The 25,815-nt window shown below is 40.0% G+C and overlaps 2 protein-coding genes across 5 annotated transcripts; one reads left to right on the top strand and one right to left on the bottom strand.

The window, feature by feature from the left end:
* Positions 1 to 212: 212 nt before the first annotated feature.
* On the bottom strand, positions 213 to 20,397 carry myofl (myoferlin like). 3 transcript variants are annotated; one of them, XM_079362186.1, is made up of 55 exons: positions 20,308 to 20,397; positions 19,336 to 19,501; positions 18,840 to 18,895; positions 18,581 to 18,672; positions 16,306 to 16,414; positions 16,065 to 16,161; positions 15,530 to 15,702; positions 15,056 to 15,184; positions 14,644 to 14,706; positions 14,503 to 14,553; positions 14,357 to 14,387; positions 14,147 to 14,262; positions 13,880 to 14,006; positions 13,683 to 13,786; positions 13,525 to 13,593; positions 13,393 to 13,436; positions 13,227 to 13,309; positions 13,063 to 13,095; positions 12,221 to 12,345; positions 12,026 to 12,139; positions 11,671 to 11,848; positions 11,102 to 11,226; positions 10,882 to 10,991; positions 10,525 to 10,717; positions 10,270 to 10,425; positions 9,580 to 9,711; positions 9,321 to 9,484; positions 8,734 to 8,848; positions 8,243 to 8,345; positions 7,984 to 8,123; positions 7,742 to 7,906; positions 7,412 to 7,499; positions 6,863 to 6,940; positions 6,575 to 6,756; positions 6,300 to 6,458; positions 6,108 to 6,209; positions 5,808 to 5,969; positions 5,550 to 5,715; positions 4,873 to 4,943; positions 4,760 to 4,774; positions 4,584 to 4,682; positions 4,186 to 4,314; positions 3,771 to 3,926; positions 3,571 to 3,662; positions 3,288 to 3,458; positions 3,021 to 3,169; positions 2,672 to 2,811; positions 2,359 to 2,447; positions 2,183 to 2,278; positions 1,949 to 2,090; positions 1,438 to 1,537; positions 1,114 to 1,307; positions 900 to 1,009; positions 635 to 782; positions 213 to 520 (listed from the first exon to the last, which is right to left on the bottom strand). In XM_079362186.1, the coding sequence occupies exons 2-55, from the start codon at positions 19,421 to 19,423 to the stop codon at positions 482 to 484; spliced, it is 6,162 nt and encodes a 2,053-aa protein (XP_079218312.1). In that variant the 5' UTR covers positions 19,424 to 19,501; positions 20,308 to 20,397; the 3' UTR covers positions 213 to 481. The 3 variants fall into 3 exon arrangements, with proteins under 3 accessions (XP_079218312.1, XP_079218311.1, XP_079218313.1); XM_079362185.1 differs by lacking the exon at positions 20,308 to 20,397 and having other exon boundaries at positions 19,336 to 19,534; XM_079362187.1 differs by lacking the exons at positions 15,056 to 15,184; positions 15,530 to 15,702; positions 16,065 to 16,161; ... (3 more) ...; positions 19,336 to 19,501; positions 20,308 to 20,397 and adding an exon at positions 14,784 to 14,883.
* Positions 20,398 to 20,794: 397 nt separating this feature from the next.
* LOC306836289 (centrosomal protein of 55 kDa-like) lies at positions 20,795 to 24,064 on the top strand. 2 transcript variants are annotated; one of them, XM_079363288.1, is made up of 9 exons: positions 20,795 to 21,004; positions 21,111 to 21,353; positions 21,890 to 21,925; positions 22,159 to 22,306; positions 22,513 to 22,639; positions 22,734 to 22,914; positions 22,997 to 23,071; positions 23,151 to 23,273; positions 23,815 to 24,064. In XM_079363288.1, exons 1-9 carry the CDS (start codon positions 20,852 to 20,854, stop codon positions 23,959 to 23,961), a joined length of 1,233 nt encoding a protein of 410 aa, XP_079219414.1. In that variant the 5' UTR covers positions 20,795 to 20,851; the 3' UTR covers positions 23,962 to 24,064. The 2 variants fall into 2 exon arrangements, with proteins under 2 accessions (XP_079219414.1, XP_079219415.1); XM_079363289.1 differs by having other exon boundaries at positions 20,798 to 21,004; positions 23,151 to 23,216.
* Positions 24,065 to 25,815: the final 1,751 nt, after the last annotated feature.

Raw genomic sequence — 25,815 nt, forward strand, 5'->3', positions numbered from 1 at the left:
ATGAGTTGGTATCCCAGCAACTGTGCCAGAAAGCAGTTTCATGTCGTGCATCTGGAGCAAGGAATAATAAAGAGAATCCGTGTCCTTTAGGTTTATACTACGCTGAGACTTTTTTTGTTTTATTCAGTTGTACTGTCTATAAGTTTAATTTGTTCATTGTTGCGTTTGTTTATTCAATTCAAATGTGCAACATATAACACATACTGACAATATGAATACAATACAGTTTATTCATCTCATTCCTGGCATTCTTGTTTTATACATGAATTTGAACATAAAGGACATTATCTCTTACAAAAGAAATACTGAAAGTGCAAACAAACGCTGACATTTCTAATTATGTCACAAAAGCATGCAGAATATATTAATCTGCTAAGGCATCATTATAGGACGTTATTGTATATATTATTATATGTATATGGGAACAGTAACAGTGAACAAAACTTTAGGTTCTTCAGCAGGAAGGCAGACAGGCTGCCCCTTAGGAGAACGGCTTCACAATCTTCATGGAGATGTAGTTCTGTTGATAGAGAATGAAAGTCATTCAAATAAAAAATACTATAATTAGTCACAGAAAACAATATTAGTATATTAGTTTTTAAAATGTACATGTTCACAAAACACATAATCTTACTGGTAGGGAGTAGAACAGGATCCCAAGGAACAGAAGAACCAGCAAGAGGACAATCCCTAAGATGAAAATGCATTTAAACCTGCGCCAGACTATGAACTTCATGGTCTTGCATGGGTTTGTAAACCAGAAGAATGATGTGTCAGGTCGGCTGTATGAAGAAACACAGTAATATCCACATGATTAAATTTAACAAAAAGAAATTATTGGAAGTACAAACTCTTATTCTTAATGCATTTTAATTTTTTAGAAGATTAAGATTTCCTACTTAGGTTGATCCAGTTTGGGATTCATGTTTGGCTCATCTCTGCCTTTCCCAGCAGGTCTCTCCTGCATCTCCCTCTCTTCCACCATTTCCAGTGTCATCTCTACCTTCCCCTGTGAAGTATTAAAACACACCTTAAATAGGGACAGGAAACAAACGTAATAAAAAAAAAGGAAAAAAAGAAAGCAGGTCATGTGTTGTGATAAAAAAAACCTACGCCAAGCACATGCTTCCCATCCTTCTCAATCGCACATGGCCACCAGCCTCGAACAGACTTCTGAGAGAAGAGGGACTTGGGTTGTGGCTTTTTGGAGGAAGCTGCGCCCCCCATCCCTGGCAACATCTTTAGGCTGCACTTTTCCGGAGTCTTTGCAGGAGGGATCAAATTGAGAAGGTCGAGCTCAACTGAACCTATGAAAAAGATAGATACACAAAGAAAATTATTAGATGGATTTATGATCATCTTTTTGCAAACCTATTTTCAAGTTTGTCCTGTTATATGGCAATAGTATACACTAGGGTTAATGATGAGTCTGTTTACCTAAGTAGTCATCCAGGGAGAATTTGTCATTGTCCCATATCTGGATGATTAATTTAGGTGGAACCCTAAATTCAGTTTTGTCCAGGTTCCAAATGTGTTCCTATGAAAAGAAAGACATTTTATCATCATCTATCCTCATAGCACCCGCATCAGAGTAAATATGATTAACAGTCACTTAATGATGTTCGTGCTCTATGGCGGTCAGAGCCAACATGTGCATTTTAATTTATTTTATCTCTGAATGTGACACAGGTTAAAAGTGTCTTTTTGCTTGTAATTCCAACATTGAACACCAGGTGGAGCCTTGGCTTCCCAGGGGATTACAGCCTGGTCTGTGAACTGAAGGTATACAAGTATTTGACAATGTCCGAATGTTGGTGTTCATCGAAGTGATCCAAACTGATAACATGCATATTTGGATTTTGGATTCATTGCATCAAACAGAACACACATCCAAGTTTCAGTTGAGCCCTCATTGGATTAAAAAAAAATAGATCACTAATGCTCTTACTTTTCTGGAAACAACACACAGCTGTTCTGCAGGAAGGTAGTGAAACCCAAAAATGAACCTCCAGTTGAAATTTCCGTCTCCATCCAAGGATCTGTAGTGGACATCCGTCTTCTGTTTGTCCTCCTCCATACCTGGCATCCATCTAGGATATTTGGAAATGTTCAAATGAGTTTAAAAGATACTCAACATAATCACAGTTTGAATGAAGACTTAAAAGAAAGGCAAGAATGTTACCCCTTAACGTAGATGTCACTCATGTTTTCTCCTGTGATGCTTGTTTCATCCAAAATGACGTCTGTTGTGTTCCAAATGATGGCTCTCAAAAAGTACCTGTTAAGATTAACCATCATATTATACGTGTAATAAAATATTACTTTTTCATGTTCTTGTTTTGATATTCTATGTCGTACTTCTTGGCCTTGCGTGGGGTTATCTCACATGGCGGCCCTGGCAAACCCAGCCTCTTTGGGAATATGTCAACCCACATCTGGATTTGACCCTGTAGTTATGGAGAAGAACGATAGACGGGAATCAGCCAGTTATCTAAATCTAGTACAAAGCATCTATTCTCTTCCAGGATGAATGTTTTATTTGTACAATGTCACTGATTCAAATAAACTATTAAACTAACTGAATTTTCAACTAAGCTAGTATACAATGCTATAATGTTGCTCAATTAGAAAATGAGGACAAATAATGTAGTGTAGTTGGCAGTATCTTCACCTGGGACAGGTTGGGTTGGTGGGAGCTGCACAGGGTTCTAGTCTCCACATGTTCTGGTACCAAGCCTTGGTTTCTGAGGACATGAAGGGCCAGCCTCTCCCTGGCTGGGCCCAAGTGTGCGTGGATTACAGTGTTGGCTTCTGCAGAAGGTTAAGCAGAACACAAAGGTCAATGTTATAAGAATATAATACTTCAGAAGTTGAATGAATGTAACAAAAGACAACAATAACACACCAATGGCAAATGTTTTAAATATTGTGCAAACTTATCAAATCAACATAAAATCATATGAACATGATTAACAATGCTACAAACAACATTATAACAGGACATTTCAGAATGTTTATACCAAAATCTTGCAGGTTGTATTGTTTTCCTGAAAGGGTCAATGAACTTCCATCTGCCTCGATGCGTGGAGGAGGAAGGGCTCTCACCCTCGCCACATTCTGGAGGATCTGAGAAGGCTTCAGCTGGTCTCTCCACTGATTGATCCCTGAGCTGTGAGAAAATAGCAGCTTTGTAGATTTTGCTTGAGAAGCTACACCACACACTTTTTTAGGATGCATTAACTGTACTGAAGATGTTGCACACAGATAAATAGATAATGCATACGTACACACAGTAAGTCTCTGGCAGGCCACAGCAGGGCCTGAAGCGAGACAGGAGCCTGTTTTCCAAATCTATGACGGTCTCACCCACTTTCTCATCTCTGCTCAGTAGGTCATAGTCGTACACGGCGATCTTCAGGTCCTTGTCTTGAGGCAGGAAGCATGACAGCTCAAACATTCTGAGGAAAAATGAAGAACATATGTTTTTACTACCCCTGTCGTTGTTCCTACACAAACTTACAATGTGTCTGAATCTTAGCAAACAGAAGATACAAAGTGAGTAACTATCACCTTCCAAACTCTGGATTAAGGGTGTTTGGTTTGTAGTTATCTCTGTCGTCTAGAGATTTCCTCCCCAGTGTAATCTTGATATAGGGGTCACACTGAAATCCAAAGAAAAAGCAATACAAAATATAGAGCATAATTGTGTTGTGTGACCTTTATCACTTAAACCAGGGGTCTTGTTCAGTTGTAATTATTACAAATCTCACCAAGCCATTTGTATCCTTAGGCTGCAGGTCAATACATCGCACCACATAAATCCGGACGAGACATTCCTGAGGTACACTTTCAGGAAGCTCTTTGAACTGGCGGGGTGGTGCTGTCACCCCTGGGTCATCAGACAGAGGGTAAATTTTGAATGATCCCTGCATTAACACAGAAGAAAGCATAAGTTGTCAAATTTTAAAAAAACAAACAAACTGATTTTTCAGAATATTAAAACCTTCAAACATTTGGACAGACACTGTACTGTACATATAACATTTTTTCTTCATATCTATCTATAGATTTTGCAAAAGTAAGAGTCTATTGACTTTAATTTAAATTCTTAAATAATCCATAAGAGGGCATCCAAGTGCTATGCAAAGAGGCAGAAAAAGTTCTTCTAAATTGTGTCCTCTTTACCTTGAACTCTCCCACCACTGAGGGATCCTCTTCCTCATCGTCAGTCTTTCCTCGCTGGAGTTTGAAAGTGCTGCAGAAATCAGTGAGGCCCTGAAACTGTGCAACGTCCTCTAGTCCACAGTTATATACCTGAAAACCAAAACACAAAAGGATAAATCCAACATGAAAGTCAAAAAACACATCTATGATGGTCAAGTGCATCTTCTGCTATTTAAAACTAAGCCCAACTGTTTATTCAGGAGTTTACAACCCAACTTTACTTCACACTTTATTTGTGAGCTTTCACAGAACTCCCACATTGGTGTTGTGTTTCATTTTGAGATCCACCTACTTAACCTTCCTAATGTCTGCTTTTATCAGAATCTGAGAAAAACATGTCTCAACAACAGTGTTCACACCTGAAGTTTGCCATATCCCTTCTTCAGGTAGGGCCCACACTTCTCTTGATCTCCAATGGAAGCATAGAACTTACTCCACCAGTCGACTGCTTCCTCCTCCTACAGGAAAAAAAATCGTAATCAGCTTGTTTGGGCATAACATCCATGAGAAGATCTGTGAATTGATAAAATCTCACCTTCTCTGCTTGAAGCTACGAAGTGGGAAGCAAACCAAGAAAAAATGTTAAAAATCAAGTTGGAATGAAATCACGGTCTGCCACATTTTGTGAGTATGTTAAAGGTTATGTACCTCTGTATTCAGGATGGGTCTCTCCTCTATGTCTAAAACAACATCTCCATGAGAGGCATTTATCATTGCCACTGCAACATAAGCAAAACAAGACAATATGTTTACATTGCGTAGAAAATATAATCACTTTATCTGAAGCTCCTGTGAGGAATTTTCAATTTATGTTGATTCCTTTTTCATGTGTAAGTTTTTTATTTTATTTTAATGATCAAATGCATTACTCGTTGGGGATTGTTGCTGTGGACAATGTAATTGAAGTCTGTTTATCACACCTATCCCACACAGTGTTATCAAGCATGAAACCAATTTAAATTTGATGCAGGCGTGCTTCTCCCTTTAAGACCCAATGCAATGTCTGTTTCCTTCTTGTTTTGTTTTTTGACATTTTTCTTAAAAGACAATGACCTAAAGTGCAAAGGAAATCTCAATTTAGAGCTAAAGCCAAACATTTAAGGGTTCAAATGTTTTTAATGTCTCTACTTAATACAGAGATATAAAGATTTTAGTAATCATTGAAATCACAGATACACAATAATCAATCTAGCCATTTATGGCCCTGTTTACTTTTGTAGTTCATATCAATGCAATGAATTAAATGGAGTTTGTCTTATGATCAAGTAAAAACTCTTCACAGGAGCTTTGATGTGTGTCTATCTGCCATGCTTGTGTGTATATACCTCTTGCAGACATGCAGACTTCACTGTTAATGCGATATGGATCGCAGCGAAACTCCTCCAAGCAGTCGATGGTGCACTGACCCACGACGGGTTTCCTGCCAAATGGTCGGTGGTCGATTACCTTCAGCACAATGGGAGGGGTGTACATCTCCTCTTTGGGAAGAAGCTGAAGCAAGGAGATGAACAGACTGTGTCAGAAAGTATGATTTGAGTATGACTATGTCTCGATAGTTTCTCAGCAAAGTTTATGTTTCGTACCACTTTGAGTGTGAGCACTGATCCAGGGAAGTTTGGGTTCTTTTTGAAGTTCTTGATGACAGCGGTCTGAACAATTTCACCGCCACATTCCACTATCAGACTGGGGGAGCAAACTGTGGCCAACTGGTAGGTCTTCATATTTCTCAGGCCCCAAGTCAAGACCTAGGATCATATAAATACATATTGGGACATAAAGGAGACAATTGAAAGAGATTAATACACAAATCAGAAAGTGAGTCTGGTCTTGTGTGTGATGGAAATGAATAGCAGCAGCCAAAGGTGTATGCTTTTTAGTTGCACCTCTATTGCAGTGAGCTGCACCACAGGCCTGATTCCCTGAGGGACCATGTAGAGCTTCTCCCCTCGTCGAGGAGGCACCAGTGGCAGATCTCCATCATTCACCTTGAGAGAGTTAAACAACAACACCTTCTGAGTACCGCTTCATATAAACGTTAGTCCAGGGATGTTTACTTTCTTTTATCTTTTCTTTACCTTGTCCTTTAGGATGAGCTCTGCAGCCAGCAGCACCTCCCCAGCACTGCGACCTTTTTTAGTGACAGGGAACCAAAGCAGCTTAGAGCTGACAGCCATACTGGGGTTCAGTTTCACTATGGGGGGGCATGTACAGCGACCCATGGGCTCATCTTTACCCTGGTAAATAAAATACAGCAGCGGACAAAACTTAGCAAAGCCTGAACATAACCATCATAGATATCAAATAAAATGTGATTTCATGAGAAGTTCATAAGGTTGAATACACAACGTACCACTTGATCGCTGTCGTACAGCTCCAACACAACATCAGGAGGGTTTTGTGCAATAGTTTGTGGGTCTCCGTAGATTTCAATGTCCTCAAAGATGAGAGTCTGATCCCAAGTGGGGTTCAGGGTGGCCCTTATGACTTCTGTGGTCTTACTCAAATGTAAGAATGACACATGGGCGTATGGATCTGGAAAGGACCAGGGCGATCGTAACGTTTAATAACTCAGAAATCAACACCAAAAGTAGTCTACATTTATTTCTCTTCTGTTTGTTTTTTTGGGGGGTTTTTTTACCTGAGAAGCTGTCTTTGTCCATGGCACAGAGATTCTTCCCCTGATACACATACACTCTCAGATGGTAGAAGTAGGACCCTGTGAGGAAATAACTCAGCATGTTAAACTGTACCAAAACTAATCTAAGCTCAGGGGATACCTAATACAATTCTGATTAGACACTGAGTTTATTTACTCAGTTTCTAGCCCCTTTTCAACCAAAAGTCCCCAAAACTTTTTAGTTCCAGGTGCCTCTCTTCAAAGAACTACATGGTTCATTTGGCCCTTACTGTAGCTGTCAGTAGAGGAATTAGAACCTGGTACCTTACTACTCCAATTTCCCCCAAAGCGAAATAAACGCTTTTTAAGATGATACATGATGTAAACCCCTTGAATACATATCTGAGAGAAGGATTTCATATAATTCCTGCAGTCAAAATGCAAATAATTCCTCAAAGGGTTCTTTGGAAAGTCCTCGCGGTCAAAAAAAGGGGTGTATAACTTAGTGTTATCGTGCATTAGAACCAGTCAGGAAGTTTAAAGAGTGATCAGTGACAGCCAGCTACTTACGGTGGAAGTGGCAGGATACCGTAGGGGTGTTGGCACCAAACACTTTGGCGGCATCCGTTTTACTGGCCTTTTCATCAACATCAACCCCCTGAGAAAAAAAAGGCAGAGGGATGGGCCTCAGAACAAAACTTTTAGGATAAAATGTGATGACGAGAAAGCAGAACTAAGATAAACTCCTTGAGTTTTTTGCCAACATCTGACAGGAACAGGAACAGGCACATGCAGGAAAATAATGAGGGGAAATGACTCAGATAGCATAAAAAACATGTGTTATCATGACAACTTGATGATACAACACACATTTTGCAATATTTCTAAACTGAGACTCACTAATGCCCCTTCCAGTCTGAAGATGGCAGAGGCCCCAATGCAGTCTGATGGGACCATTTTTCTTCTCCAGCGGCGGCGGCGGAACGTGTCAGAGGAGCGCTCCTTCCTGTGGAACTTCCAGCCAATCAGGGATGAGTATTCCCAGCCTTCTCCTGGTTCTCTCCTCTTCATGAGACAAGGACAATTTATAATTAACTTAATGAAAAACTGCAATCCCTCCTGTACTCCGACTGCTTCCTCACCTCAGTAGCAGGCATTTTCTCAGACGTCTTTTTCCGCGGCCTAACAAGTCTCTTCCTGCGATGGACATGGTACATTTTCTCTGCTGCGACCCAGGACTTGGGCTTGTCGTCAGGAGGAATCGTAACTCCGTATTCCCAGCCTTGCGTCAAAAAACCCATGCAGACATTGTATCAAAAGAGTCAGTTAGACTCACATTGTTCAGAACATAAACACATAGAGGACATGTCCTCAAATATGTCATGCTAGTGTCTGTCTTACCTCTCTCGTCCACAGCCCTGTTGCTATCAAAGCTCCAGTCATCCTCCCAGGTCCACCCGGGTGGACAATCAAACTCTCCTGGGCTTTGGGCTTTTTCTCCATTCTACACAACACAAATACAGTCTTTCATTCCTTACCTACAGTATGACGGATTTGGGTTTTTTTTTTAGCTACTTTTGGACTTTTGAAGCTGGTTTATCAGATATGTCTTATTAAAAAGAAGTCCCTGCAGAGTCTATAATAAATCAATAGTGAGTCAGAGTCCATATTGGATTGCTAATGTTTACCAGTTCACCCAACATGTTTTTTACATTAGTGCAGCCACAGAGTACAGCCACCTGTACAAAGTACATAATAGCCAGAGCAACTGATACAATTGGAATATGAATAGAAAGGTTTTTCTTCCGTTATCTTTAACCATTGTTTGCAGTATGTCCTTAAAATGTAAATATTTGATTGTGTAATGTGAGTGAGCCAGCAGCAAGTCGTACCACGTCTGTGTAGGGCTCTGCTGCAGGCTTCCACTCCCCACCAGGGAAACGTGTTTCATTCTGAAAAACTTCATCTGTGAACTCTGTGTGGCCGGCATCTGCTTCTGTCAACAAGCTGTAAGAAAAAAAACAAAGCACCAACACACAAAGGTAGATGAGGAGGTCTGTGACTCAGACAGAAGCTATGTGGGGCCATGATAAACAGAGCGTAACAACTCAGGAGGACAGGCTTCAGAGAGTTCAAATTGTTTACATGAACCTCTGTGGAAGAATGTAAGCACTTCAGGAGCACGAGTCACTAATGGCGGGGTGGAGAGTGTCCTAGCAAAACATTGTTGATTCCCAGATTCCTTTGATTTCCTGTGATTGTGTGCAGAACAAGGTTCTGTGCTTTGGCTGGTCAAAGATTGATTGATTTATAGTTAGTGACAATTAACAGATTACAGCAGTTAAATATGAACAGGACTCTGGAGTTTGTTTACAGCAATACAAGGATGTTCATACTTGAGACAGTACAAGTCATGACTCACAGCAATCTGTCTGAGTGTGTGTGCTGGCTTGTGATAGATTGAGTTTCTTAAACTAACCATCGCTCAGGGTCAACAAACCAGTCCTCCTCCCATTCCCAGCCGCGTGGTGGCAGAAAGCGTTCTTGTTTGAGTTTCACTTTTCCAGTCACATCTGAGCACTTGTGGCGACCCACCAGGCCGGTTGTTCCCCACTTCCCAAATACTTGGGCCTGGTTCTCATACTGTTTGGGAAGTTTCAATTTACACAATAGTATGTTAGTAATTAGTCATGGAAGACACTTTAAAAAAAGGGTATTTTTGTGTGTGGCTGTTGTACCATTTCAGCATAAACACTGAAGTTTCCTTCTGAGAAGCTGTTGAACTTCTTCTCATGGGCAGAGAGGCCGAGCCACATGTTGACCCGCAGCTGGACAGGAATCTTCACACCTTTGTTTTTGTCCATGGGGTACTTACAAAAAAGATTATAAGTGAGTGGTGTTTCCAAAATGTGGAAATTAAACTGTTCAAAACCATATTTTGTGTTGCCTATTTATTTGTTATTTGAAAAAGTTAATCATATTCTTCTGTTCAGAAATGATCGTTTATTTCGAATGCTGCTCAAATGTGTGGAACTTTGCGAAGTGCATTGCTCTGTGGGTTAATGATGTGTGGAGCAGTGCTGGCGTGACCAGCCTCCCGTCCTCCTTGCATGTTAATGTCCTTTCAAGTGGTTATATCTGTCAGTATACCTGCACTGCTGCTACGAGATGTCACCTGTCCACCGTGCTGGTTTACATCAAGGAAGTATACCAGAGCTACAGCCCCAGCAAGTGGCGGGTGGCGGTATTACAGCTTAGACACAACATTTAACTGGCATTGGTGGCATACATCAATAATAATAATTACTGACGAGTAATTATGGTGCCGACAACCAATGGTGATGCATTATCATTAACTTTGCTAATTGTGCAAACCCTCAATTGGATAGTTAAATTCAAGTATACACAAGCGTTATTGTGTTGTTTACCTGCATGAAGATGGTCTGGGTCTTTCCACAGTGTTTGCCACGAGCCTGTTCACTGAAGTCAGAGTACAGGATCTGGTTCGCTGGGAGTCGAGCAAAAGCTACCCGTTTCTCTCCTCTTAGCATCCAGATGATCACATCTGGCATGCTGTTCTGAGGCTAATGGAGACACAATTTTAGTTACATCTTTTTAGCCTCAGCTCTCTACCATAAACCACAAAGCTGCATTCAACCATGGGGGTAGTTTTATCTCCTGACCTCCTCGGCCAGCTGCCTGATTCTGTCCACCCAATCTTCAATGTCACCGACGGTAGCCTTGACATCTGTGGCCTCATCTCTCATGATACCTGCCATCTGCTTAATACCCTCCACAGCAGCATCACGCAGCTTTTTCATCTGAAGGTCTAGTGCAGTCACATTGGGATGGCCCTCCAGATCTGGAAGCTGGAAACTGTCAAAAATGTGTAAGTGAAAAAAATACTGGATTGGAAGAATTCAAGGTAAACAGGATTAGCCTCAAAACAACAACCACACTACAGATCAGCTATATATAAAAGTTTAGTATAGCATTACTTCTTAATGGTCTGGAGGAGAACTTGTCTGGTCCTGTGTTACCTGTTAAGGTCCTCAATCAAATGGTTGATAAGCTTGAGCCAAATCTCCACCAGACGTGTCTCAGAATCCTTGGCTATGATGGCAGTTTTTAAAGAGGTCAGATTGGACTCCTTTCACAAATCACAAAGTCAGATAAAGAGACATTACTTAGCTGTTCTACTTGTGTAATTGTGCAATATTTGGCCATACACTGTGTTACTGGAATAAGACTTGTTCCCACCAGACTCTCGGCTATGAAGAGGAGAACGTTGACGGAATCCAAACGATGGCTGATGTCTTCCCAGTATGATGTGACAATCACCACAGGCTTAGTGTCAGCCCAGGGAAGATAATAGTAGTGATTACCTGTGGGATAAGAAATAATTATACCCTGTTATTTTTAACACTTATTGTGGGGTTTAGTGCACATTACATGTTACGGTCCATGTGGCTTGTTGAGCCCTTGAATACAGGCTAACAGCATGATTTACAGTTAACCAAGTGAACCATCAAATGTCACCTCCTCTCACGGTTAAGAATAATCATATTCTGAAAAGATCCTTTTATGTATTTAATTCAAATGGTGATAAAATTGGTCATTAAAACAGTGGTAAATCTATGAAATGTGACGAAGCAATTTAATGCACCTGCATTTTATTAAAAAAGTCCCAAAACTCCTCATTCTTTGAGTCATGGACATGATACAACTTTAAAACAGTTCAGAAAGTAACAGTTAATGAGGTTCTCAAATATCAGGAAGTGAAAAAAAAAAGTCATTATTTGAATCTTGCTGACATCTTGTTTTCATACCGTCAAACACAGCAAAGCTGTACTGGGTGGTGGAGGACAGAGGCTTGCAGGTGGAGTCTAGCTTGTTACCATAGTTACCAATGCTGACCTCGAACTGTATTGGCTCGCCTGGCTCCTGGAGCAGGCACGCACTGTGGAACACAGCGCATAGACAGTACTTCCTCCTCCGCTGGTATTTCTGAAAACAATCAAAAAAGGATGTGGCACTATCAGAGGTCAGGGTGAGACTATTTTTCTTTAGTTTCATTTTCAGCTCAAAGGTTCTGTTGTTTTTGATACCTAAGCTTCAAAGTGAAAACATACAGTTTACGACAGTTTGATAAGAAGAATGCAGTTATTATAGTATAAAGTCTACCTGTGCCACCAGGATGTCATCATTGGAAATGTCCTCCAGGCTCTTATCAACCTTTCCATCAATCTGAGTAGACAGCTCAACAAGGACCCTCCCCCTGTAGGCCACCCCTTCACCCTGCAGGGGTTACAAATGTCAACCTCTCACCGCACATTTTCATTTCTGTAAAATATCACTAGCTATGTACAGGAGTCATACCTTCCCAAAGTTGAGCTCCTCGTATGGGTCCGGCAGGCCGGTAAATTCTCTTGGACTACCGTACAGATTGACATAACAAGGTCCAAATGCTGGGAGAAATCCAATCTCAGACGCTGCTGTACTCACTGTAACACAAATGCACTTTGTGTAAAAGTCCACAGACAGTTTCTAGACTTCAAGAGGCAGATGGATAACACGCAGTGAGGGACTGGTAATTTTCTCCACATACACTTTTTAAGATTTTCATTGAAATTGTCTTTAGGTCCTCCAGCGACAGACATTAATAATTTATGTGCTCTGAAAGGGAACAAAGTAAATCCACCATCTGTAGCAGCTATAAGCCTGTAAAAACATTGACCACTGACACTAGAGCAGGGGTGTCCAAAGTGCGGCCCGGGGGCCATTTGTGGCCCTTGAGTGGACCCTTGACTTCAAATCGAAGAATCAGAAGATTTTGGCCCCAGGCCTCATCAGATATCATATTTCGTTCTTTTTTTCTTTTTCATGTTAGCGAGGGAGACCTATAAAAGCCTGACTATTCTTTCCAAAAAATTAGAACACAACAGTTTCCCACTGCAATTAGTTATTGTGTATTTACATTATTTTTTGAAGAGGTCAAAATACAAAAAGTTCCTTCCAATATTTTCAAAAAACAAACAAAAAAACCCTGTGGCCCATGACTGAAAAAAAGTTTGGACACCACTGCACTAGAGCATGTAAGAGAGGGGCGTGGCCTTTGAAGGAGTACGGAGGGGGGGGGGGGGGGGAGTGCCCGGAGAGTGTAACAGATACAAATCTGAGGATTGTGTAAGTTGCAGAGCAAGAGGTTATTTTGTACGTACGATCAAACGCTGCGTTGTTGTCAGCCCGAGTATCTGTTCCACATGAAAACAAAATGATCAAATTTTAAGTTTCAATATCCTACTTTGATCAAATACAATATTACATAGTGGTGGTGATTACTGGTGATTACATAATATCATATACAACATATATGCTCATTCACCTTCAATCTCTCCCCCAGAGGAAGACATTGTGCTCAGATTTAAAAATGTTGTTCCAATGGCATCATCTCTGGTTAGACGATCCCTGTCAAAAGGAAAAAGTGACATGTTGAACATAGTGATATCACTGTAACCTGTCCAGCTGTCTAGAAACTGATTATTTCTTACCAGTCATACAGAGTTAACTTGATGCCTTCGCACATGGATGGGAACTACAGAGAGAGAGACAGAATCATGTCTTCATGGGTTTTTTTTATATTTAAATCTAACTGTACAGGTCACATGATTTCTTTTGAATACCTTGACCTGAAGATTGATGAGTTGATTCCACTCTGGATTGGCATTTTTCTCAACTATTTTTGTGCACATCTAAAACAGAGCACACACGGTTTACTGTAACAAGAATGATATAAACGTGGTAAAAACACTTATAGTTATGTATGTTAAACCTGAATTACCTTTTTGCCAGCAAAGCTGACTTCCAAATATGGATCCACCAAGTTTTTTCTATCTCCGTCCCCTCCAAAGACTTGTTTCACCGTCTGAGCAAAGGCATCGTCCACTGCAAGAAGAAATAAGTAGAAATGTTTTGTTTTTTTAAGGAGACTGAAGCACTTTAAACTGTACCAGCTGCAGGTATTTAAAGGAGGCTTACTCTGTGGCATGTCCTCGGCACGATAGACTTTCAGGGTGAGTATGGCCCATCTCATTGTGACACCAGCTGGCAACAAAAGATTGCTTTCAATGTCGTCCTGCTCATCACTTAACTCTCTCCGCTCCGTCTAGAGCCAGGAGAGGAGAGGAAAGGAAAGAAGAGAGAAGAGAAGAGAGGAGAGTTTGACATAATCTATTTTTCTGATCTCTTTTAGTACTTGTTTTCCATGATTAAGAGATTAAATGCTGAGTTAGTCGCTTTACACACCGGAGGCTCATCTCCAGTGCCCACAACAATGATGCTGACTTTCAGGTAGCCTCTGGCCCCGGAGTTGGAGTCATCAGTGTCACTCAGGAGGAGCCATTTTCTCATTATGGCATGACCTAGACATGAGATTATATTATATTTTATAATTCAAATGCATATTATACAATGAAATATTTTGAGACAGAATGCATTTATTACAGAATTACTGACCTGGTTCATCATAAATGAAGCCAACATCCAGCTGGATGAGCAAGAAAAGAAAATTGAATCATTAGATTATGAAACCAGTCAGCTTGTTGATGATAAAAACTAAAATTCTGCCTCACAAAGTCTCAAAGACACAAATACTTCCAAACCTTGAACTCTCCCACTAGACTGTCAGATCTGAGAGAGAAGGAGTCATAAACCTGTCAAGACCACAGAAATACAGCTTTAGCAAATTAAAAAAGCTCCTCTTATTTTGTTAGGAATTTCATTAAATGGTGTAATAAACTCACTCGCAGACTGATGCTCTCATCAAACAGTTCTGAGGGGAGCAAGTTGACATTGTAGAAAAACATCTGAGGAATACAAAATTCATGTATGACTGAGTACTTCACATGATGTCAGACACACTCAGGGATTTTGACAGACTTACAGTTCAAGTAGCCGAGATGCTTTGGAAAAAACTCCAGCAAGAGAAAATGCGGATAGGGGGAATTAGAAAGAGAAAGCAGAATATGTGGCCTTTAAGCTCCACTGTTCTATCACCACTGCAGATAAAGAGAGAAATATCACAGACGGTTATTCAGCAAGGGAGGAATGAGTGGCAATGCAAACAGAACTTTACAATAGGCAAGCAAGGAGATAAAGCAAAACTAAGTCACAAGTTGTTCATCTTGATTAAGTATTTTTGTTTGGACTCTTTACCTCATCAAAGAACGGGTTATTTCCTCTTCTAATCCTTGTCCTGTGGGTCTGTCCACACACATTCACCTTTACTACTGGCTTGATGTTGTTGCCAAGCAACTGTCGGGCCTCGATGACCCTGACACGGATCTGAACATTGAGAGACACAGTTGGTCAGCTGAACTGAACGGTAAGGCAAATGACCTGCAACCTTATTTAAAGTACCATTGTTCCATTTGGGTTGACACATTGTATGACCTCATACAATGCAAACATTTTCTGGACCTTTTATGAGAACAGAAAGTTTGTCCCAAAGAAAACCAAATGTGTGTAATTGTTTTCCCCAATGCAAGACTAAAAGGTTTGTTAAAAAAAAAAAATGTGTGTGTACTGTTGGGGCCTGCTGCCATTCATGTGATCAACTGTATACAAAAACCCTCTTAAAGTGGCATTTGTAATTATCCAGGAACACAGTAATCAAAAAGCACACAATACCTGGAAGTCCTGAGGCTTGTTGGCCAAGGCTCTGTTGCTCTTACGGCTGATACGGACCAGTTTGTTTCCTGGTGGTTTCCCAGGCTGGTTTGGTGAAGCTGGGGCTCCTGGACCTCCACCCTGAAATCCTCCATCTGCCTCTGCCTCCCCCTCGTCACCCTCATCCGTGCCCCCTTTGATGCAAAAACACAATTGGTCTTCTGAGATTGATTTGTTTGCCCCAAAAAACTACAAATCAAATGAACACTTTTACTCTCATGTTAATAAGCATAGTAGCAGGCAACAGGTTCAATTCATGTAGTTTAAAGACAGTTACTTCATTATATTTTTTTTTTGACACTATAAATTAACACAATCCACATGCTGAGAGGTTGATGTTTTGTCCTCTTGAGAAATTATTATTTTCATATTCCTTGGTGTCCATCTATTGAAAAATGTATGTCTGATTTTAAGTTATTATTGTGTCACTAAATCCTGTAAAACCCTGAATTTGTGGTTCAGACAACCGTATCTATTTTCATATCTGTTCATTTACCAGCATCCACATGAGACACGTCTCTGTCAGGTGAATCATTAAGATTTGGAACTGTGTTGGCCGGTGGCTCGTACCCAACGAGCAAATTTATGGCAGCCTGAAAAAAAGCAAATGAGTCCAGGACCTGTCAGCTCAACTGAATATTTCTGACATCATATCAACTAAAGAGTCATACAATCTTTATCTCATGATCTTTAACAGGAATCTATACAGTATCCTGTTGTAAAACAAGTGTATTCACCCCAACAGCCTGTTGTTTGTCATTGATCAAAGGCACATTCCTGAATGGGTGGGACTTCACTTGACCACTGGTCAAGTCTCTCAGAGAGATTTTTGTTGATCCAATTAATCTGCAAAGTAACCACAAACATGTTTCCTCTGTCAAACAACCATACACATCAAGGGGAAACAAATGATTTAAAAGACCTCAAGTAAAAGCAAAGACAAACAATAAGGAGGATGCTTTGGTTCCACAATCAGTGGCAAAAACAATGCCATTTGAAGTACTGTTTGTATCGTTGTTCTGATGACAGTTTCCACTTCCCAATTTCACTTCTTTACATATTATGACAAACCGAATAACACCAACAATGTTGGTTTTTCCCACCACCTGACAGAAATCATGTGGCATAGTGATTAATAACCCACAATGGATTGCCACACATCGGGCATTTTCTCAAATCAGACCCCAAAAAAGTACATTATCTTTGAAAGTATTCATTAATTAATCGTACAGGTTTGATGCCATCAGATTAAATAGCCTGTAGACCTCATATGAACATATTAATACTCTGTCGAAGAAACAGATGGTCGAGACATATGCCACGCTTCTCTTTGCTAATTTTGGAGCAGCGGTTCCTTCTTTTAAATGAACAAATTGAGCATTGCTGTGTGACCAGGACCGGTTTCTAACACAGTCCAAGATGACACCAAGAAAAAGTGCACGAGAAAAAGAAAAAAGATGGAAACAATTAACATCAACCACAGGCATGTGCTGACTGCTCTGTGCCTGGTTTAAGGGTGGACAAATATAGAGCCAAGTAGGAGGGTGAAATCGCAGTATGAAGTAAGCAACATGAGAAGAACTAGGAAAAATTCATTTCATGTTAATGCTGAGGCTGGGTTGTTGTTCTCTCTTGTGCTCAGCAGTTATGCCTTTAATCATCATCACGCAAACTAAAGAAAAAATGTTGCAGTCCTTGAATTGCATGGGTCAGCCTGTGGAACATAAGATGAAGAGAAAATCTGATACTGCATTTTACTGTCTCTACTGCTTCAGAGGCCAAAGGAGGGCAAGGACTGGTTTATACAGACTCTACATATTTCTCAAGTTTGAAGTTTTTGGAACTGTTCCATTAAAAAAAAAAGGAACTGACTTTGAACCACAGTAACAGAGTGCAATGACCATGCTGATTCATTTCCCAGAACTTCAACATTATCAAGCATGTAGGAGGAAACAATCTATGCCAAACAACACAGCAGTCCTCACACTGTGCCAATCTAAAAAGCATGATGTGGATGAGCAGATTAGAAATCTCTGTCAGGCTCTATGCATCACATTCCTTTTCCAGACTATGGATGCTGGTGAGCGTTGTTTTGCTTACATCTTAAATCAAACATGTTTCCCTTCACACTGTATCCTCCTCAGTTCATTTTTGCAAAGCACGACAGACTGAGCTGCTGCTAGTCATCATAGATCTGGCAATGACAAGCCTGTGCAGGCTCTCCTTTTTTATCCCCCTCTTGCGTTGCAGGCAGAATCATGGAAAAGTGTGTTGGTTGAGACACCCCTCTCAACTCCAACCACCCTTCGTGCCTGCTTCATTTATATTACGACACAACGCAATCAGTCACCAGAGTGACTCATAGAAAATGTTATTATTTGGTCTACTTGTTGCTTAAAGAAGGGAAAGAGCCTGTTTAAAAATGTGCATGTATGTTCCTAAAAAAAACGACAAACGACAAACAAGACACAACGATCGCAGAGTCATTCACAAAATATCTGACAGCCTTGATCCTTCTCTAGGGATGGTTTAAAATAACTTCTTATTAAGAAGTGTTTTTTTTATTTTTTTATTTTAAAGAAACATTCCTGGTTAGGAAACTGGAGTAGGTGAGACAAGGCACTTTTTTTCCTGTGACTGCAAGTCTTAACACGGCCCCAGTGAGTTCTTTGGTAAACAGATCAGATGTTAAAAAATGCTATGATACTGAGGAAAAGATCATTATAACAACTTTCAAACTCAAACCTACAACAAGCTGTGATTTTTTAATTCGAGTAGCTGCAGAGAAAGAGTACAAAAAAATGGTTTACCGGATAACAATCACATACACAGTATATCTTTAGTTTCACCTGCACACGGGTGGTTTTTTGGGGTAGGGGGGGCTGCAAGGGGGTCGGTAAACACAGAAAACAATGAGGAAGTTGCTTCAAACTAAGAGACTGTCCTCCACATAGATGTTTAATGATCAGTAATTTGTCTGTTTATATGCACAGATAAATGCATTTCACGTACTTGTCTTTGCCGATTGTTTCATAGTCTTTCACAACCACGTTGATGAATGAAGACGCATCCAAGGAAGAGCCTTTTAGATCAAACTCAAGCACCTGCATTAAAAAGAAGAGAAAGTTGCAACCCCTCGGAAACACAGCTTACACAATGGTTTTTAGCTCTGATAGCATCTCTCAGGTGAGGTATCATTGCCTCATAAACAAAATACACACACTGTAACTAACATTTTTAGATTTTTAGTTTACTTGAATGTCTCACTTACTTCATTCCAAACAGGATTCAACTCATTATCAACCGCTTTGGTTTTCTTCTTCTCACCTAGAAGCACATAAAATGAAACACTTTTTTGTGTGCATGTGCAAAATGCATATCAGACACAGATAAACAAAAAAAGGAATAAATCAACATTGTACAGCGTTAGCCACTGGCAAACATAATGCAACAAGGGGTTCAACTGTATAAAATTAAAGCTCAGACATTGTTGCCAGTGAGTTTCTGTTATTCTGACCTTATAAGGATGTTCTCTTGGTTGTGTTTATGAATCACTGCCAAGTTATTCAAATTAAGCTTGGTGGAAAAATGCACACTGCTCAACAAGTTTAGCAAACTGTGGTGATTTAATATCACTGAGCACTACAGGAAAGACAACATTGGGATTGTATGCAGTGATTAAATCATATGTCTCATAAATAGAAGAATAGACAGAGAATATAGCATGACAGTAATACAGTAATACAGTAATACAGGGTATATCTTACCTCTAAAGACAACAGCAGCAATAGGATCTGGGTTTCCAAGTTTCTTTTTAGGTATCCCAGTAGCCGATTCAACAATGACCCGCAGCATTTTTTATTGAAGTCCAAATTTATTCATAGACAGAGGGAATCATATTCCGTTGAGAGCAAAGGGAGCCCTGGGAGGCAACTGCACAGATGTGTGGAGAGGAGGGGAGTGAGAGGAGTGGATACCGGATACCAGTCTCACAGGCGTGATGACTAAGAGGCATGAAGCACATCACCAGCCCGCCTGGATGAAGTGAGCTGACATAAACAATATGATAAACAAACAAAAACATAAACACCTTCTTACATTTTCAAAGGGTGTCATTCATAATTCAGTTATTATCAACATAAACGGGAAGAAAAAGTACAGCCACTTTACTTCTTCTATTCTATTGTAGTGTAGTGCCCTACGTCACTGCTCCTTTGTATTTAGTTTAGCTGTATGACGAACAGGTGTTACAGCGAATAGTGTTACCCTGCAAAAATGTGCTACCATCCGGGGCATCGGGCTATGTGTAAAGGGCTGTATCGGCTGTTTTTCGGCTGTCGGGGAATGCTTTCACTAAAATCTTCAATTAAGGTTTCATTACATGCTTCCCGTTTCCTGAAAGTGCAACTCCAGTGAATAGCAGGGTTTACAATTTATTCTTTACTGGGATTTTTTTTTTGATTGTGTCCATCGACTTCAAAACTTTCTCCCCATATTCTGATAATGCAGTGAGTAGTGTAGCATTATGACAGTGGACATGGGTCTGATTGTAAATATTTACCTAAAAGTAAAAGGCCAAACCACACGGACAAGCAGGTTTGGAACTTTTTCCAGTCATGATTTGTCTACAGTCTCATTTTGTAAAAAAGTGTCGTGACAATCATATGACTTGAATTGAGTGAATCATTGGATTAGCCTACATAGTGTGAATTATTCTCTACTTCTTTTTAAATTCTTACCTTGTTTTGTCACTATTTTACGTCTCTTCTTGTTTTTGAGTAAATCTAAAGTACTTTGAATGCATATTATTTGTATGAAAGGTGATTTATATCTTGACTGTAAATAGTCTTGAAGCAGAACAGTAAGCTACAGGCGGGTGTATTTAGTCAGGTTTAGCCCTCTTAAGGTAGGCTAACAACAAAATGACTCAAGCTAATTTCTTAACTTTGTGTCTTGGTTAAAAAAAAAAAAAGTAGTCAAGTCCCAAAGTGAACTAAAATATTAGCTGTCACAAAAAAAAAGTGGAAGATATTGATGACTTTTGCTAGTTAACACATTTACTCTTAACTGTTGGTATTCCAGCTAAAATTGTTTTAATGTTAGAAATATTGTCTTTTTTTCCCATTAATGCCAATAAAGATTGTGTATAATAGAAAGTGAATGTCATAATATGTCAAAGTCTGCAGTTGCCAAAACATTCTTTCAGGGTCTCTCTGGGAACCCAAGATGTTGAATAATGTTTATTTTTGAATTGAATGCTTTTCTTCTGTGTCAGGGATCAAAATGGTGCCGTCCAAATACAGAGGGGCTCTCAAAAAGAAGGCCACATCAGAGCTTGAGGTGGCTATCAGCGGTCTGAGCCAGGAGAATGACCATCTGAAGAAGACCCTGGCAGAGTCTCGTCATCATTGTTCAGCTGTTAATAAGCTGCTGGAGGTAAACTTGGTGAAACTTCGAAAGGGACAACTTTTTAGTGGGAGTGGAGTATTCAGAGTGTTTTACAGATACTGTGAGTGTAAAGAAATGCCATATCTTTTCACAGAGATTCCTAACTCTTGAAACAGTAAGGCTGGAGAATTGTCAGCAACGAAAGGCTAAAGACGTGGAGATGAGTTTTCCTTCAGAGCAGCTGAGTGAGACAGAAGTTGATCTGTTTGACAAATTGAGTATGAGGAGAGAGAGAGTGATGTCCGGCTTCTCATCAGAGATTGATGAACTCAAGAGCAAGCTTGTGAGCGTCTCAACGAGGTGTCAACATCTGGAGGAAGAAGTTGAAAGGAATAAGGTACGGCACAGCTTTTTTATTTAAAATGAATGAAAGTTGAGGAAAGAAACAAACTGTAAGCATGAGGAAGCTCAATACTATTGATACTGACCTGTAACACATGTTTTATTATGTTCTAATTATGATTTTGAAATATCTTAACATTCCCATTTGAGTAATCCTAGTGTTAGATACCTTAAAAAAAATTAAGAATAAGACAGCATGCACTTCTCCAAAGCAATTTAAATACAACTCAGCCATCAGTTGTTTCACTAGACTTGAGCTTTTGCTGTTGCCAATAATGTCTTTGCTTTGATATGTTTGCTGCTCAGGGAGTTTGTTCTTCTAAGCTCCTCATAGTCATACCTGTTGTATGCCACTAGATGGCAGCATTTGTTATTTTGTGTGCCTTTCCTTAACAGTATATATATACTTGTGCTCTAAGTCCAACTTTTTAAGCCTTGTTTTGATAGGACACAATCTCGTCTTCTGTATGAAGGTCAATTGTTCATTCACATGAATTTAAGGTCAAACTTAATTTTTCTTTTGTCAAATAGGGCTCCACTTCAGACAAACAGGCCTCGACTGACGAAGTAAGAAATCTACAATTTGACCTTATGGATGAATGTATTTTCCAGTTAACGTCCACAACTGTTTGAGTCACTCTCCCTTTTTACTCTGTACATTTGTTTCTAATGAGGATGTTTGGCTACGCACAGTAAACATGTCTTGCTGAGTGTTTCTGCTTTGGAGCCATCCCACTGGCTCAACTCTCCTTCTGTCTTTCTCTCTTATGTGCTTCTCATTATTTATTTCATCCCCCGAGGCCTTGGAAAAGAACAAGCAGTGGCTGGAATATGACCAGCAGAGAGAGGCCTATGTGAGGGCAGTTCTGGCCAGAATGTTATGGCTGGAGGAGCAGCTGAATGAGGCCAATAAGGCGCGCTCACAGCACAATGACGACTATTCAAATGGTAAGCCTGAGAGACAGTGGGCCATGAGCACTCACCAAGAGGGCAACAAGGGGCAGCAGACTGTCACAACAAGGTTTTTAAGATTTTGAGATTGATAGACTCTGCACCTTCTAATGTGCTGTACAGAAAAACCATGTACTCTTTACAATATGGTTGTTGCCCGAGGCTGTATGCGTCTCATTCATCCTCTGCCATTCACGTTACAGTGAATATGCGGCTAAGCCAGATGCAGGAGCATTATGAAAAACTCTTACAAAAAGCCAAAGATGAGCTGGAGGTGCTCAGGGACAGGGTCAACGAGACCTGTCAAAACCTGATCATGAGCCAAAACATGTGAGTCTCCTGCAGGAAAATAAATGATATAGTGTTCATTTTTGTAAAAAGTAATAGTGGTTATGAATTTTGATGTGGACCTTTTGATTTTTAGATGCGAGAGCAGAGAAGAAGAGCTAGAGGAGCTAAAGCAAGTACTGCAGAGTGAAAGAAGAGAGTCAGCTGAGAATCATAGCTGGTCTGAGAATAAAGAAGAACAACTGACTGATGAGACCACATACCTGCGAGACAGACTCAGTGAGGAGAAGCGCAAGTCAGCTAGTTTGGAGCTCCAGGTATAAAAAAAGGAACATGTGCAGTTACTATGGTCCAAGGGAAGACATTTCCTATTAGAAAATAAATCTCTCTCTTTCTTAGACGAGCATCCGGGAAAGGTTTTTCAAAAACCTTCACCATGCAGACCAGAGAAAGATTGCAGACCTGCAGCGACAGGTATGACCCCCACTGTTACAAGAATTAACTTCCATAATTTCTCCTTTGTAATTTAACTTTTCTTTTTCTTTTATTGTAGATCAAGATTTCCTCCCAGGACCTTGAGGACGAGAGGCAGGATTGTTCATATTTAAAGGAGCAAATGGTCAGTGCTCTAAAGAAGCTGCAAAACACTAAAGGCCATCAGGCAAAACTGTCAAAGGTTGGCATGAATAGAGCAAAACATAGGGGAACTCTAAGGCTGTATGAATTGAAATTTTGGAGTCAGCTTAAAATCTTAAAGACTCGATGTTGTCACATTATTATATGTAGGTCCAATATTCACTTGTCCACTTCCTTTGCTTTGGTCATGAGGGACATTTTTCGCCCCTTGTCTGTTAAATTTAATGCTATATTCATCAGCCAGTTGCTGATCTTGTTCATCTGCTGTGTGGCGCTGGACAGGTACTGTAGCATAGGTCGGGTTTACCTTCGGTTTTATGTGCTGAAAACAGCTGCCTGCTGAAGCCTAAGACAGAGTTGTTCAGAATAAGTTGCAGCAAAACAAACAAAAGTATACGAAAAGGCTCCATGCAGCTAAGAGAAATTTAAGAGTCATGCAAACATTTTTGTTTACTGTGTGTGTATTAGTAACTACTAATTATTTGATCCATTTACGCAGCTTTACATTTATTTTGTGCAAACTGTTTCATACACCCAGAGTCTTATTAACCAGAACTGGTTTTTGACTCAATTTGCATTAGAGAGAACAGAGAGACAGCCGCCCATGTAAAGCGACACAACCACCATCTCCACCCACCAGAGAGAGTTGTCAGTCGTCCACTCACAGCAGCTTGCAGGATGGATGCTGTCTGGAGTGCCCAATCTGTCGCTATCGAGAAGTGACTTAAACTACCGCCTAGAAGTCTGTCAGGACTGAAAGGCTCAGCAGAAATCTTCTTCCGTTCTGTGTTCTCTGCCTTTTGAAATCTCAATAAACTACGACTAAATATTTTTCGTTGTCTCCAAAAACGTTTCTGTTACGAGAGGTGTTCTTGGGCTTTTTATTTCTTTATTGGAAACAGGACCTAGGATAGAGGTGAAAATTGAGGAGAGAGAAACAGTGGGAAATTCAGGAAAGGAGCCACAGGAGTCGAATGATTTAAATCCAGGCTATCCGCTTCGAAGAATACGTCCTCCGTACATGGGTCGCATGAACTAACCGCTTGTCCTCCTGTGCCCCTCAAAAAAGCTTTCTCACACTTACTGAAGATTTTTTTTGTTGCTCTACAAATGAAAATATCTATCTATATGCATTATTGTATCTTTATTGGCACAATATTATACTTAGATATTCATAGTTCCCACATGTTAAATCCTAAAGACATCATCTCCCCTGACCTTTCCTGTTGTTTTATGAGGTTCACATTTCTAATTTTAAATTCTGACGACTGTTTGAATTTTCTGTCATTCCTGGTTATAATCCAGCACGGGATATCAGGTCAACATTTAAAATTTGCTCATTACATTAATCTTATCTTCCCACTAGCCTCTGCTATAAATTGTCTTGAATGCTGATCAGTTATTAATATAATGCCCAAAGAATTATTATGTGTCATCGTTGGTCAAATCATGCTGACGTAGGCACTTGACCCTGAACAGGTTTCATACTGTTCAAACCAGATGAATAGCTCAAAACAGCTTGTGGTAGTTAATCCCTTCCCTGTACTATTTAAGGAAGTGGATTAGTATTTCCAACAGACAATATGGGGAGTGTGAGGTCTGTGCTGTGGCTGAGTGCTGAGAAATGGAGCGTGACACCAAGCGCTAACCACAGCTAACAGCTTAAAGACAAAGATGTTGATATGGTTTAGTCACCTTTAACTTCCTGCGCCTTTCAGGTACTTTTTCAACAGCAACTTTGTAGCTTCGAGTTTGTTTTTAGATAATGAATACTGGGCATGGTATAGGTAATTTAAGTGAAAGGATATGTGTTTGTTCCAAAGTACACCCAAAACAAATACTACTCGGGTACATGTCTCCTCTAATAACATTAAAACTTACCTGTGTAGGATCCTTTTAGGACAAACACCGCTCACTTACTGTAGCACTACAGTGGACATTCATAATCTAATTCACAGTAAATAAAATGGTTTCAACAAATGAGATCACATTTATCTTATTTGAAATTTACACATATAACATCTGAACAGTTTCATTAATCAGAGATTAGAATTTGGATTAACATTGAGGTAAATCTCAGTCGACATTAAATCATATTATATTGTTATTTTAGGTAGATCTACTCTTACAGAGCGTGCAAGTGTATGTAGCTGTGTTAAATGTTTTTTTGTTTTTTTTGATAAGTTCAAATGACACTAAAACAGCATATTGTAAGACAAATACATTTGTGTTCCTGTAAGATTTCAGCTGGAGCAATCATCATAATGGTAGGACATTGCAATCTCCTCTCCTTTTACTTGTGTAGCCTGGAGTAAGACCCCTTTTATAGTCTATTCTGGATATTACACCTCACACTGATGTTGGGCACTTTAAAGAATCACTTATTTTGCCCTCTCTTCTGAGCTGCACTGCACAGATCATGTTGGCAACACTATTGTAGAGATCCTGGCTAACACAATTCTCCTCCTTGTCTCTGATAAAGTGGTTGCAGCCCTGGTTACCCAAGAATGCACACTGGTTGCCAACAAGACCACTCTGACCTTCAACTTGTTTGTTGAGCTGACATGCAGTTCATCTGTTTT

This window comes from Symphodus melops (assembly GCF_947650265.1).
Source record: "Symphodus melops genome assembly, chromosome: 15".
Lineage (NCBI taxonomy): Eukaryota > Metazoa > Chordata > Actinopteri > Labriformes > Labridae > Symphodus > Symphodus melops.